Source organism: Pseudopipra pipra, chromosome 6 (assembly GCF_036250125.1).
Source record: "Pseudopipra pipra isolate bDixPip1 chromosome 6, bDixPip1.hap1, whole genome shotgun sequence".
Lineage (NCBI taxonomy): Eukaryota > Metazoa > Chordata > Aves > Passeriformes > Pipridae > Pseudopipra > Pseudopipra pipra.
In genome coordinates, this window is record NC_087554.1 from 24569523 (window position 1) to 24581622 (window position 12100).

Sequence of the window (12100 nt, forward strand, 5' to 3'; positions counted from 1 at the left end):
AATATATGGGTAGCATAAAGTAGGAGTAATTCCATCTGCAAATTCCTTCATGTGTTTACAGAATAAGTTTCTGTGTGAATATATATAGAAGGGAGTCATTCCTTTGAAGTATTGTTGGAAGGAGAACTGAATAGGTTCCCTAAACTAAAATGCATCTTCCTTTACACACACACATACACACACACAAGTATCCTGGGAAAATAATGGAAAGAAAAAAAGTAATGGAATTTTAGGGTGATAATTCCGAGACTACTGCATAATTATATGACTTTTAGTAAAAGGTGTAGGTAACAACAGTAAATAAAGCATTAATTAAGAAAGTATTTGAACTTGCCACTAATAAAAGGGATTCTGGATCTCTTGAACTAAAATGGATTGCAAAAAATATTAAAAAGCAGCTTTCCACTCTAAAAGCGGAAAGCGAACTAAATACGACATTAAGATTTAATAGCCAGTTAAAGTCATATCAGCTGGAATAGTCTGGAATTTTCCTTCGTAGCATCATAGCACACTCAGCAAACAAGTTGATTTCCCCTCACCCTGGCACTGAATCAGAGAAGACTTAATTGAAGCTTCAAATTCTGCTACAACCTTCATCATACTATATTTTATATTGTGATGAATGCTGTATTTCTAAACTGGTTTATATTTTCAAGTGTTATTCTGCATAATTTGCTTCATCCCATAAAAGAAAGTGTTTCAGAGGTGGTTAACGTCCTTAAATAAGTAAATCAAGAGGTATAAATTCTTCTCTGAATTCAAATTTACCCCACTCCCTCAAATGACCTTTAACTGACATTAGTAACCATTAACTGAAAAGTTAAAAGAAATGTCTTTCTGAACCATTTATTTTAAAATAACCTGCACACTGAAGGGTATTCTTCAACTCTAATGTGTCTAGTAGCATCAGGGTTCAGAGGCAAGATACAGTACAACACAGTCCATGGCTTATTTTTATGCTTTTGGTACAGATCAGTACATATCACTTTTGGTGCATATCAATAACAGAAATAAAACTGTTCTGTTTTAGCAACTGCTGTTGCTTGCGCTGTTGAGAGAGGAGCATAAGGAAGTAGACACATCTAAATTTAAGTGATTGGTATGATGAAGAGGGTAGAAAGCACCTTTCTGCAGTTCACTTGCTTGTTTATATACAGTTAGGTATGTTGGTAGTCTAAAGATAGAAGAGGCAGAGGAAAGACAATGAAAATAGTCCAGTAAACCACATTCTTTTCTTACCAGGAACTGAAAAGATACAGAGAAGTGCTGAATCTGACATATTTTTTCCTTTTTTTTTTTTTTTTTTTTTACATTCTTGCTGCTCACAGGCTTTGTAAGGAGAAATCAGTGAATTGTAAACATAAAACATCATAAAACAGGCATCCTTCAGGTTCATTGAAGTATCTCATATGCATCCTCCTTAACTGAAAACACAGTCCGTTATTGGGAATCTGGTTGTGATAAGTCTCTACCCTAAATACAGGGTAATAGAGAAGACTTGACAAAATAAGATCTAGTAAGCACATATTTGCTGGTAATACTCTTTACCTTTTGATTTCTTAGCAGTAGAAGATAGGAAGTTGTTTATTGGAATGATATCCAAGAAGTGCAATGAAAATGATATCCGAGTGATGTTCTCCCCCTTTGGGCAGATTGAAGAATGCAGGATATTACGGGGCCCAGATGGCCTGAGCAGAGGTAAGCAGGAAGCTTTTTTGGCAATTGGAGGATACTGCCTTTTGGAACTTAACATAGCATTTCAGCTTTTTTTGTGATTCCCACCTACACCCCCTCCCCGCCCAGTAGGCACTTTGATTTCTGTATTCATCCTGGTAATTGTGGATGTAGTGGAAGATTTGGTTTCTTTTTGCTTTTTTCCCAGGTTGTGCATTTGTGACTTTTACAACAAGAGCCATGGCACAAACAGCAATCAAAACAATGCACCAAGCACAAACCATGGAGGTAAAACAAGTTAGTGGGTGTCAGGAGCAGATGTAATTTGTCAGGCAGTCATTGTGGAGTTTAAGGGACCAGTGGGCATACAGAGAAGGATAAGTGCAGTGTGTGTTTCTTTACAAATACTGTTTCTGGACCTTTGTGTTTGTTCTGCTCCTATTTTTAGAGTTCAAGATAGGAATTTCATCTGCAGGGAAAATTCCAAAATACAAAATAGAATTAAAAGCAAACACAATTTTAAACCTTTAATGAAATGTGCTATTTGAATATATATATATATTCAAATATATATGGGGGGAGGGAATTGCTTCCAGTGACAGGGTTGTAATGCAGTATTTTTGTGACTGCTGGGGATAGCAAGTATGTAACTGTTTGAATTGCTGTTTGCAGGGCTGCTCTTCTCCCATTGTGGTAAAATTTGCAGACACGCAGAAGGACAAAGAGCAGAAACGAATTGCTCAGCAACTCCAGCAACAAATGCAACAGATCAGTGCTGCCTCAATATGGGGAAACCTGGCTGGTCTCAACACACTTGGACCCCAGTACTTAGCAGTGAGTTTCTGATTTGGGTTCTTTTCATCTCTTCAGGGATTGCAGTGTCTGACTGTCTTGCAGTGTTTAATGTATTCATTTTTAGAAGGCTTCTGATAGACAGGGGCAGGATTCTTAATCCCTATTGTGTGGATGAGAAGGCTGAAATAGTTATGTGCTAACATCTAGCCAGGATACATTTAAGGGAGGATTTCCACCCCAGTCACAGAAGCCCTAATTACTGAAACCCTGGGTTTTTCTCCTGCATTCTGTAGACTGACTTCGTGCTTTTTCTTTATATATTACAGCCTTAAAATTTACCCATGTAAATGCCCTTTTCATGTCTATCTGATGAAGTAGTTCTCGTATTCTTTTATCATTTTTCCTTTTTCAGCCTTTATTTCTCTTATCCTCTTCCAATGAAACCAGAAACAGTACTCGGCACTGTCCAAATAGAAAAGGTGATCAGATTGGAAACAGAGTAAAAAACCTAAACAATAAAAACCAAACAAATAAACAAAAATAAACCCTACAGAAAATAGAGAGAAACTACTCTCTTTAGCAGAAATAGTGCAACAGACTGCTGGACTAGCTCTTTGTCACCAACTGCTGTTTGTCACTGATTTTAGTTGATTTTGCTGGATCCCTAAGGGATTAACTTTCCGTAAACTGATGTACTCTGACTTATGTGGGTTACTAGAGTAGTTCTGAGAACTGTATTCATGCAATGTAAGGTCTGAAGGACAGAAAAAGAAAATTTCATCTCATTCTTGATATGCTGTGTAGTTGAAATGGGGCGATTCTCTTAGTACTTTTTTAGTTTTGTTAGGTTGGAATTTTTTTTACAACAGCTAGTTAATGGAAAAAGGAATTGGAAATCTCTAGCTTCCGAGCTGAGTCTGGAAATCTCTCATGTCTGTGTGCATAAGGAAAGTGAAGAAAGTTCCCTTGCGTGGTGACTCTTTGGTTTTGATATGACATTACCATTTGTCCCGTGCTGGCAGTGTCAGCTCTAAAGTCTGATGTGAGGTAGCATATCCTTAGGGGTGGCAGTCCTGCCTTAGGTGCTTTGAGTAGGAATTTCTCTTACACTACTGATTCTGCTTGTTTTGTCTTGGTGTATTAGCTATAATTTTCCCTCACTATTGATGATATTGAGTGAGAAAAGCATTGTGCTGTTGCTTTGGCTGCAATGTGATGCATGGGCTACATGGATTTTCACTATGGTGGTGCTCTGGCTGTATTGTGCAAGGGGAATTCTCTTTATGCTTTGCTACGATGAGGTGCATGGGCAGCGGGAATTCATTTGTGACGGCGCTCTGGCTGTGGTGTGATGCAATTTCTCCCAGAAGCAGAGCCAGCCCTCACTCTCACTCTTGTTTTGTTTTTTGGTGTAATGTCTAGCTTTATTTGCAGCTCCTTCAGCAGACAGCAGCTGCTTCATCTGGGAACCTGAACACATTGAGCAGCCTCCACCCAATGGGAGGTAAGTTTTTTCCATCAGAAGACAAATTAAGTACCAAACAAAAGAGGATGAGGGTAGAGAAAGTAGCCAAAAGGCTGTAGATACATTAATGTAATTTGACATAACTAGTCCTGAGTTTATCCACTGCTTCAGAATGAATGGAATCCTCTGCTACAAGTGTGGATGTTCCTTCTTTATCTTAGTTAAGTATTGTCCCCAAGGTAAGTGGTGTTACCCTTCCAATCTCTGGCACTTAAAATTATCTTCCACAAAGAGTGCTCTCTATATTTTCATCCAAACAGGTGCATGTGTGAAGAACTGCGTTTTGAAATAGGCATTAATGCACATGTTTCAGTGATAATGGATTCTTAGTTTTCCCATTTTCAATGCATTTAAGAACAAAACATTTAAGTTGACAACACAGTGTTGTTAGGAATGTGAGCTAGTCCTTTATTCAGGTTTTTTCATTCATTCATTTGAATTATAATTAATTATTAATTATAATTACCATTACTGTTAGGGAAATACCAGCTTAATAGGTATGAGCGAAATTCCTTGCTGGAGACTGCTAGTCAGAATATTCACTAAGTATAGCAGTACTGGGGCTGTAAGTTGATTGTCCCTTCTGTCTTCACAGGGTTGGGAATAATAAAATACGTTAGTAACTCCATTCACCACATTCTCTAAATTCTTCTGTTGGAAAAAAAATCTATAGTTTTGGTTTTAATACTGAGCACTTCAAGCTTTTAAAATTTCCTCCTGGAGTTTTAGAGTCGTTCCCGGTATCACATGCCCTGTCTGTGCAGAGTTTGATCTATAAGTGTCTTTGTACATCTGATTCGTGTTGGTTGGTGCACTCGTCAGTAACAATTACAAGCTTTTGCAAAGTGTTATGTTTTCAATTGTAAGAACTCCGATTTTATACTTGAAGTTGATTCTAATGTCAGGTTCCTATATTGACTTTTTTCATGTTAGACCTCTTCAGAGCTCTTACATCTAAGATTCTTGCAAAAAAGCAATTTTTTTTTAAAATCAGTTTCACTAATATCCTGTAGGGTGGTGATCTATAATGGATTTTGTTATGCATGTGATACTCTTTTTCTCCCCTCTTGTGTCTGTTTGAAAGCAAGTTTTGTGATAAAGGAGAAAGTATGGCAGTAAGGACTGGGGCGGGTGGAAGGGGCTAGCTACCTGAGATTTTCCCTGAAATTTCCAGGGTAATTCTATCTTCACTATTTAAAAAAAAAAAAAAACTTAAAAATTGAGAAATCATATATATAAATAACATGTTGCAGGGTGTTTTAAAATAATTATTCCAAGTCTGTGATTCTTTACAGAAAAAGTTGTAGTTTCAAAGCCCTTTTAGTATCTCAGCTCCTTTCTTGAAATTCATAGAAAGAGAAATTAAGTAGGTAATTAGATCCCAAACTATATTAGACTTTGTAGACAAAATTTAATCTCGACCCTGTTTGAAAGCAGATGGGAAAACAGTGTGATGACAAGAGGGCAGATGCAGTGTACATGTGACAAACTGTTTCAGTTAAGGAAGCAAGCTGCTCTGTTCTTCACGAGCTCCAGCACTTGCACTATTAACCCTCTGTAGCACAATAAAAGCAAAAAGTAAAACTTTTTTTATTTTGTGTTTTTATGTTACAATGGCACCTTGAATCTAAATAAAGGCAGAATCCCCTTGTTTTGGGAACTGAACTTGGCTGGGGAAACAGACCCTGTCACAAAGAGAAAACAATTGCAAAAGAGTTAAAAAACCAAACAAATTATACTAAAGGTAGTAGAAGTATTATAGAAAATAATTAGTTTATACTGCATTGTCACTTACATTTTTGTTGTCTGCTTACATGCTTAAATTACAAAACAGAGCTTTTAGTTATTTGAGATGCGTGTTTTGCCACTAAGTTCTTGCTGTGTCCAAAAGATGAGAGCCACCTCTACCTACGATGTTTTGATGTTGTTAAATGAAAAGTGATTAATTTAATTTTGGGTTTAATTATGTTGGGAAGAAATACTAGGGAGTATTTGGAATTGTTAAAAGAAGCAAAGATAGAGACAAAAAATGGAAAATAAGGGCAAAGGGAAGAGAGGCAGTATTGGAAGAATGAAGCTAGTCTAGCAAAGGATGGCTAAAATACAGAATTCAGGAAGAGATCCATTTCAGTGATAATCCCACAGCAGGAAAAGAGGGCAAAATGTGGTGCCAGTACTGACCAAATGTTTCATTCAAAAATGATGATTCAAGATGAAGGTGAGTCAAATGAGTAAACTGACTAGTAAAAGTTCATGAGCACAGAGGTACCTTCTTGCCCCTACATATTCCTTGCTGCCTACCTACAACGTGATGATTCCCGTTTTCCTTGCCACTGTTTTACCAGCTAACTGGCCTGCACAGACATTGGTTGATCTTGTGGTCAAGAGTTGCCACCTAACAGTTGTCTCACAACTGACTGTTGTTTCTTGACTGCCAGGGGGACCAAACAAAACATGCTGATGGTGGGTTAAAGCTGTGACTGTGGCCAATGTGGTGTGAGGCCTGCTTGAAATAATTTTACAGTTACTGCTGTTCCCATTCCAAGGGAGTGGCGGGACATGAAAGTGGAGGAAGGTATTGGCCTGGTGTCTAGGCAAGTTCTCCAGCTTGCACATGAGCTGTCAGATCCTGACTTAACTCTCATTTAAAGCTGCTGTGCTTTTGTGACTGGAGAGAACACTGCTTAAAAATTTCTGTACTCTGGAGTCTACGTCTGGGATAATGAATTACCTGGCCTTTTCACCTACTAAATCACATCTATCTGGGCAAATAAAAACTTCTTTTTTAATTATAGCAAGGAATCGTGATACAGAAAAGATCAGTAACTAGTATTAAGCCTGTTGCTTTTAAGCTCCTTTCTGTTACTCTCTTGTGATGTGCTGAGTTTGCTGGATCTGTTACCCTTGGTTGGTAGTGACTGTTATAGGAGAAACTCTGCATTCTTCAATGTGTTGCAGGACTGAATGCGATGCAATTACAGAACCTGGCTGCATTAGCAGCTGCAGCCAGTGCAGCTCAGAACACACCGAGTGGTACCGCTGCACTCACTTCCTCCAGCAGTCCCCTGAGTGTGCTCACCAGCTCAGGTAAGAGACTGCCTGTGCTGCAGTGCGTTATGACGTGGGTTGCCTTAGGACTCCTTTCAGGATAGATATCATCTGTTTTGTCTATCGCTTTTTGTCATTTTCATGTTGATTCCTTAATACATAAACAGTTTTACTAGTAGATTCACTGGCCTTTGCTTAGGATAGATACCTTTGCCACCAGCAAAGGCTTTTTTACCTGCTGTGTTCCTTCCTCCAGATGGTCAGATTAATTTAGAGTAAAAAGAATTTTTGAGGTCATAATGAAGCAGAAAGGTAGGTGACCTCCTTCCAGTCATGTTATTACAATCTCATCACATACTTGATTTATCTGTGGTTTTAGGCAGGCACTGTGGCAGATGTGCCCTGTTCCTCTCAACATGGAAGCAGAAAATGCCTTAAGCATGAAGTAATGCATTCTATCCACTAGGACAGTACTGTTTATATTCCATAGATGAAGAAAAGGATACTGTAACTTCCTCATAGAAGCGGGAAAACAGAAACCTAGCATATGTACTGGAAAGCAGTTGTCTAGAACTTAGTGTACCAGTTGCACATAAAAATCTTCCTCTTATATGGCTTTTGTGTGTTTTGTTCAGGTTTTTTAACTTTAGGCTATGTATATTAACCAGACGCTAAAATGTCTGAGTAGTATTCTTTTGCTGCCTTACTGTCAAATGTGCTCATTAAAAGCAACAAGCAAAAAAACCAAACAAATTCTGTTATGCTTACAGAAGACATGCTCAGTTTTTACCACAAATGAGGATCAGTATTCTACTCAATTATTTCTATCCTATTTTGAGTTATTACTAAATACTGACATGGGAAGGGAGACCCTGTATATTCAGGGTATCAGTTTTACAATATCTGTGGCATCCAGCCTACAGAGTTGACATCCTCACCTGTGAATGTGAGAGACTAAAGGGAGTTGGAGGGGATTTTAAATTTCCACAGGTAGCTTTTTGAATTGTGTAGAAGGACCAAGGAGCTGGACCGAGAGGTTAAGAGATTACAAGGAAAAACTGTTTAGAAACTTTGTCACATGATTGGAAGTTAAATTATGGGTGCTTTGCACAGTTTTCTACTTTTAAGAAATTCCCAAGAAATAGTGTAGTTCAAAGAGTATTCTGTTGCTGGACATTTTTTACATAAAAACTTTGTGGTCTGCATCCTTAAAAGATTAAAATTTATCTTTACTCCCAGCTATGTATTTTATTTTATAATTGAAAAACAAACAAACAAAAACCAACAAAAAATTACAAGTTGAGGCTACAGAAGAGCTGCATTTATACCCAGTAATGCTGCTTCATCATTAAGGGAATACAATTTGACAATTTCTCCTATATTTCTTCATGCAGTAGCAGAGCTGAAATTGTCAGGTTACAATTTGCTGTGAGTGGCATTTAGAACTAAGGTTTCCTCATTGGCTGTCTTGTCCAATGACTGGAGCAAGTTTGTTCTCTGTTTTGCTGAGGTGGAGGAAGGGACTCAGGCAGGTTGTGAAGTTCAAATGTCAGATGTGCTAGAAAAGGCAGAGACTGACTCTTCAGAAGTGTGCAGTGAAAGGACAAGGGCAATGGACACAAGTTGCAACAGAGAAAATTCTGACTAAATAAAAAAGAAAATTAATGGCAAGAGTGATTAAGCTCAGGAACCAGGTTCCAGAGGGGCTGTGGAATCTCCATCATTTCAGAGACTGAGAATGCTGTTGGAAAGGACCCTGAACAAACTCAGAGGTTAGACCAGCTCTGAACAGACTGTTAGACTGGATGATCCACAGAGGTCCCTGTCAACTGAAGTTATGCTGTTATTGTGTGATTCTTTGGAATTTGTTTCCCCTCTGTGAATTTTGGCTGTTTCACAGAACTCTGGAAGTTCTTTTTCCCTTGATGAAAGACATATTTCAGGACTCTGTTCCATTTTTGATCATGCTGGTGGAGGGGCTGGGGAGTAGGGAGCAGCTAATTTTTAAGTACTTTCTGTGCTCAATCCAAATAACCTTCTGATTACTGGTCATATCAATAAATGATTGTGTGTCAACAATTAAGTTATCATGATGGGACATTTGAATTAATATTCAATACAGATGTATCAGTTCACTCTTCACAGGCTTATAACATGAAGCAGGCAGTATTGTGTTGCTCTTTAAACTTAATTTCAAGTATAATTTTAAAGAGTAGAGATGACTTTTGTTCAAAAGAAAATTTTGGAGGATATGCGGTCTGCAAGTAGTCACTGACATCAAACTCTAAAACAGTTTCAGTACTTTTCATTAAAGGTATGAATATGCTTCACATTTTAAAACTGAAATTGGGCTTAGGGGAAGCCTCAATGTGTACAGACACATTCAATCTCATATTTCCTATGATTATACAGCTTTTTTTAACTCTTTAGTCTGAGGTACTGTTATATCTTACAAAAGCAAACTTAAAACTCTCTTTTGATTAATATTTATATGCACATTCATTCTGTATGTATTCACATAGGTGTCTGTTTGAATCCACACAGAAAGCATCTATCCCTCCTGAACCACACCCAGACCTTGAAAAAACTCAGTATATAGCAGTTCAGTACTATGTAAATGCCTGCCTTGTCTGTGGAACATATGGCAACATCTACTGTGATAACCTCTTAAACCTAAGTGCAGATGAGGTGGCTACCTCCTTGACTTCTCTCCATCTGTCATCCAAGTGTTCACCTGATGCTTATTTGGACATTTCTCCTCAAATTGCATAATTGGTGGAAAAATCCAGGCAGTCCTTATGCATAGTTACCTTTTTTCACTTTATTTCATCTGCACCTATATTGTGTCTGGGGAACTTAGAAGTCCCCACAGTGCAGTCTGTGGACTATGAATAGGCTGAATGTCAGAATGGTTGAACTCAGTGGTGTTAAGTATTTTTTCCGTGCTGTCTTCCTACCCATTTCAGACAATATTTTTAGGTAGTTCCAAGCAGTGTATTTTGATGTGGACTAAGATAAAGCAAAACCTTCAACCTTGCTGAAGATGAGCTGCTCTTTGGAACTGAACAGTTTACTGCTGTACCCACCTATAGGTAACCGATGTTGCAGAGGCCATGGCCTTAGATAGACTCATTTAAACTGCTAACTTGTAAAAGGGACGTTCCAGAAAATATTATAGAAATATCTCAGGGTTGGAATGTCTTGTCTGCCATCTGTTTGTCTCTGACACCAATAAGAATTGTCTGCCCCAGAGCAAAATAGAACGCGGTTGCAAATGCTGAGGTATGTTTCCATTTCTCCTTCTTCTAAAGGCAACCATCAAAGGTCCAGTAAAGCCTAGATGATTTTGATGGCCTTAGTGTGTCTCTGGCAAAATTGTTTTGAGAGATATCATAGTATTTATATTTTTACTGGAACTAATTCTGGTACAGTTCAGTCAGATTCGTTGCCTGGATTCAGATGACTGAATTAGGACAGACTTACTGTTTCCTCAAGTTTACCAACCTCCACAAGTGATGTCCAAGTTTCACTATCTTTCCTAGCTGTTCTTTATTACATATTCAGATTTTCTTTTTTACATATTCAAACCTTCTCAAGTACTTTCCACCTGGTTCTCTTAGAGTTAGCCTTTTTGACTAGATAGAACTCAGTAGATAGATCTAAGAAAACGTAACCCTAATAGCAAGAAAAAATCTCCAACCACCCACCAAAAACTGCACAGAAACAATGTTAAGAATTAGGGATGGAGTAAAGAACAGGTACAAAGCGATACTGGCTTTTCATGCCTGTTGCTGTGTGCTGTTTTCTGATCTAAAATATAACATAAAAAAACATAAAGAACAGAAATGATGACTAGAACTGTGGAATTCCTTCCCTCTTAGGAGCGACAACCTGAAAAATGGAAGACTGATATGGGAGAAGGATATGATTAAAGCCTACAAATATATTAGTGTTATGATGAAGGTGAACAGGGAAAGAACAGTCCTTAGATATTTCAATAAAAGAATTGCAGGATATCAGGCCAAGTTGTCAGCTGACAGTTCAAAAATAAAAAAAGATATTTCTTTGCATAGCGCATGATTAAATTGCAAAAGTCATGCCTTAGAACATACTAGAGTCCAACAATTCGGTGTTCAAAATGCAGTGAGATTAATGAATGAAAATTTATTACAAAGACATTGCCTTTGGCTGAAAAAATCCTAGATTCACAAATGGCTGCATTGGTCTATAGACTATACATAGGAAGCATTCCTTTGTAATTGCCCTGTATTTCTGCTCTACTGTTATTTATCTCCCTTTAGTCATTATCAGGAAAGGGGTGCTGACTTATTTTATATATATAGGAATTGCTATACTAAAGATAAAAATAAACAAAAGTCTTCAATTTTCTTGGTATTTTCAGTACTAAAGCATTTCTTGTTTTGTCTGAAGAAATTTCAGATAAAGGCAGCTAAACTAAATTAACTGTGTGTCCAGCTTTTTATAGTGGTTTGACTGAATTTATTTAAAATCACAACCCTTTAAAGTAGGGAAGGCATCCGTTCTCCCTTTTACTTTGCTCTCTAACTTTTTGCCTTAACTGCTACCATTTTATTGTGGATGAGTTTGGGGTTTTTTTTAAAATAGTGTTCTCATCTGTCAAATGGCTTTTTTTTTTTTTTTTTTTTTTTTTTTACATAAAGTATACTATGTTGCCTTTATCTGTTCCTTACTGGCCTTTTTTACAGAAATAACTTAACAAAGAAGTTGAATTATCAGGACCAAAAAATATTGCTTGAAGTTTAATTATTTTATTTTAATAGCAGGTTCCTCACCTAGCTCCAGTAGCAGCTCCTCTGTTAATCCAATGGCCTCTCTTGGAGCATTGCAGACGCTGGCAGGGGCTACAGCAGGCCTCAACGTTAGCTCTTTAGCAGGTAAGTTATGTGTTGTGGTGGGTTGGGGGAGTAGCTGATTAACATTCCTCGGCCTGTGCTGGTTCTGTGGGGTTACTTTTTCTACTCCCTGCTTTTTGTAATACTGCAGAGTATTTGAAAGGTTATCAATCTGGCTCAGTGG

At 37.7% G+C, this 12100-nt stretch overlaps 1 protein-coding gene across 28 annotated transcripts in view; it reads left to right on the plus strand.

Annotated features, from left to right (window-relative positions):
- CELF1 (CUGBP Elav-like family member 1) overlaps window positions 1-12100 on the plus strand; it is a 60503-nt gene that overhangs the window by 35752 nt on the left and 12651 nt on the right. For 8 of the 28 annotated variants that reach the window (XM_064657851.1, XM_064657854.1, XM_064657842.1 and 5 more), the window contains 6 exons: window positions 1564-1698; window positions 1883-1962; window positions 2347-2508; window positions 3892-3973; window positions 6953-7081; window positions 11845-11958. In XM_064657851.1, the coding sequence (XP_064513921.1) occupies window positions 1564-1698; window positions 1883-1962; window positions 2347-2508; window positions 3892-3973; window positions 6953-7081; window positions 11845-11958 (702 nt within the window). The remainder of the gene's footprint in view (window positions 1-1563; window positions 1699-1882; window positions 1963-2346; window positions 2509-3891; window positions 3974-6952; window positions 7082-11844; window positions 11959-12100) is intronic. The other 20 variants (XM_064657856.1, XM_064657843.1, XM_064657855.1 and 17 more) reach the window with 7 other exon arrangements.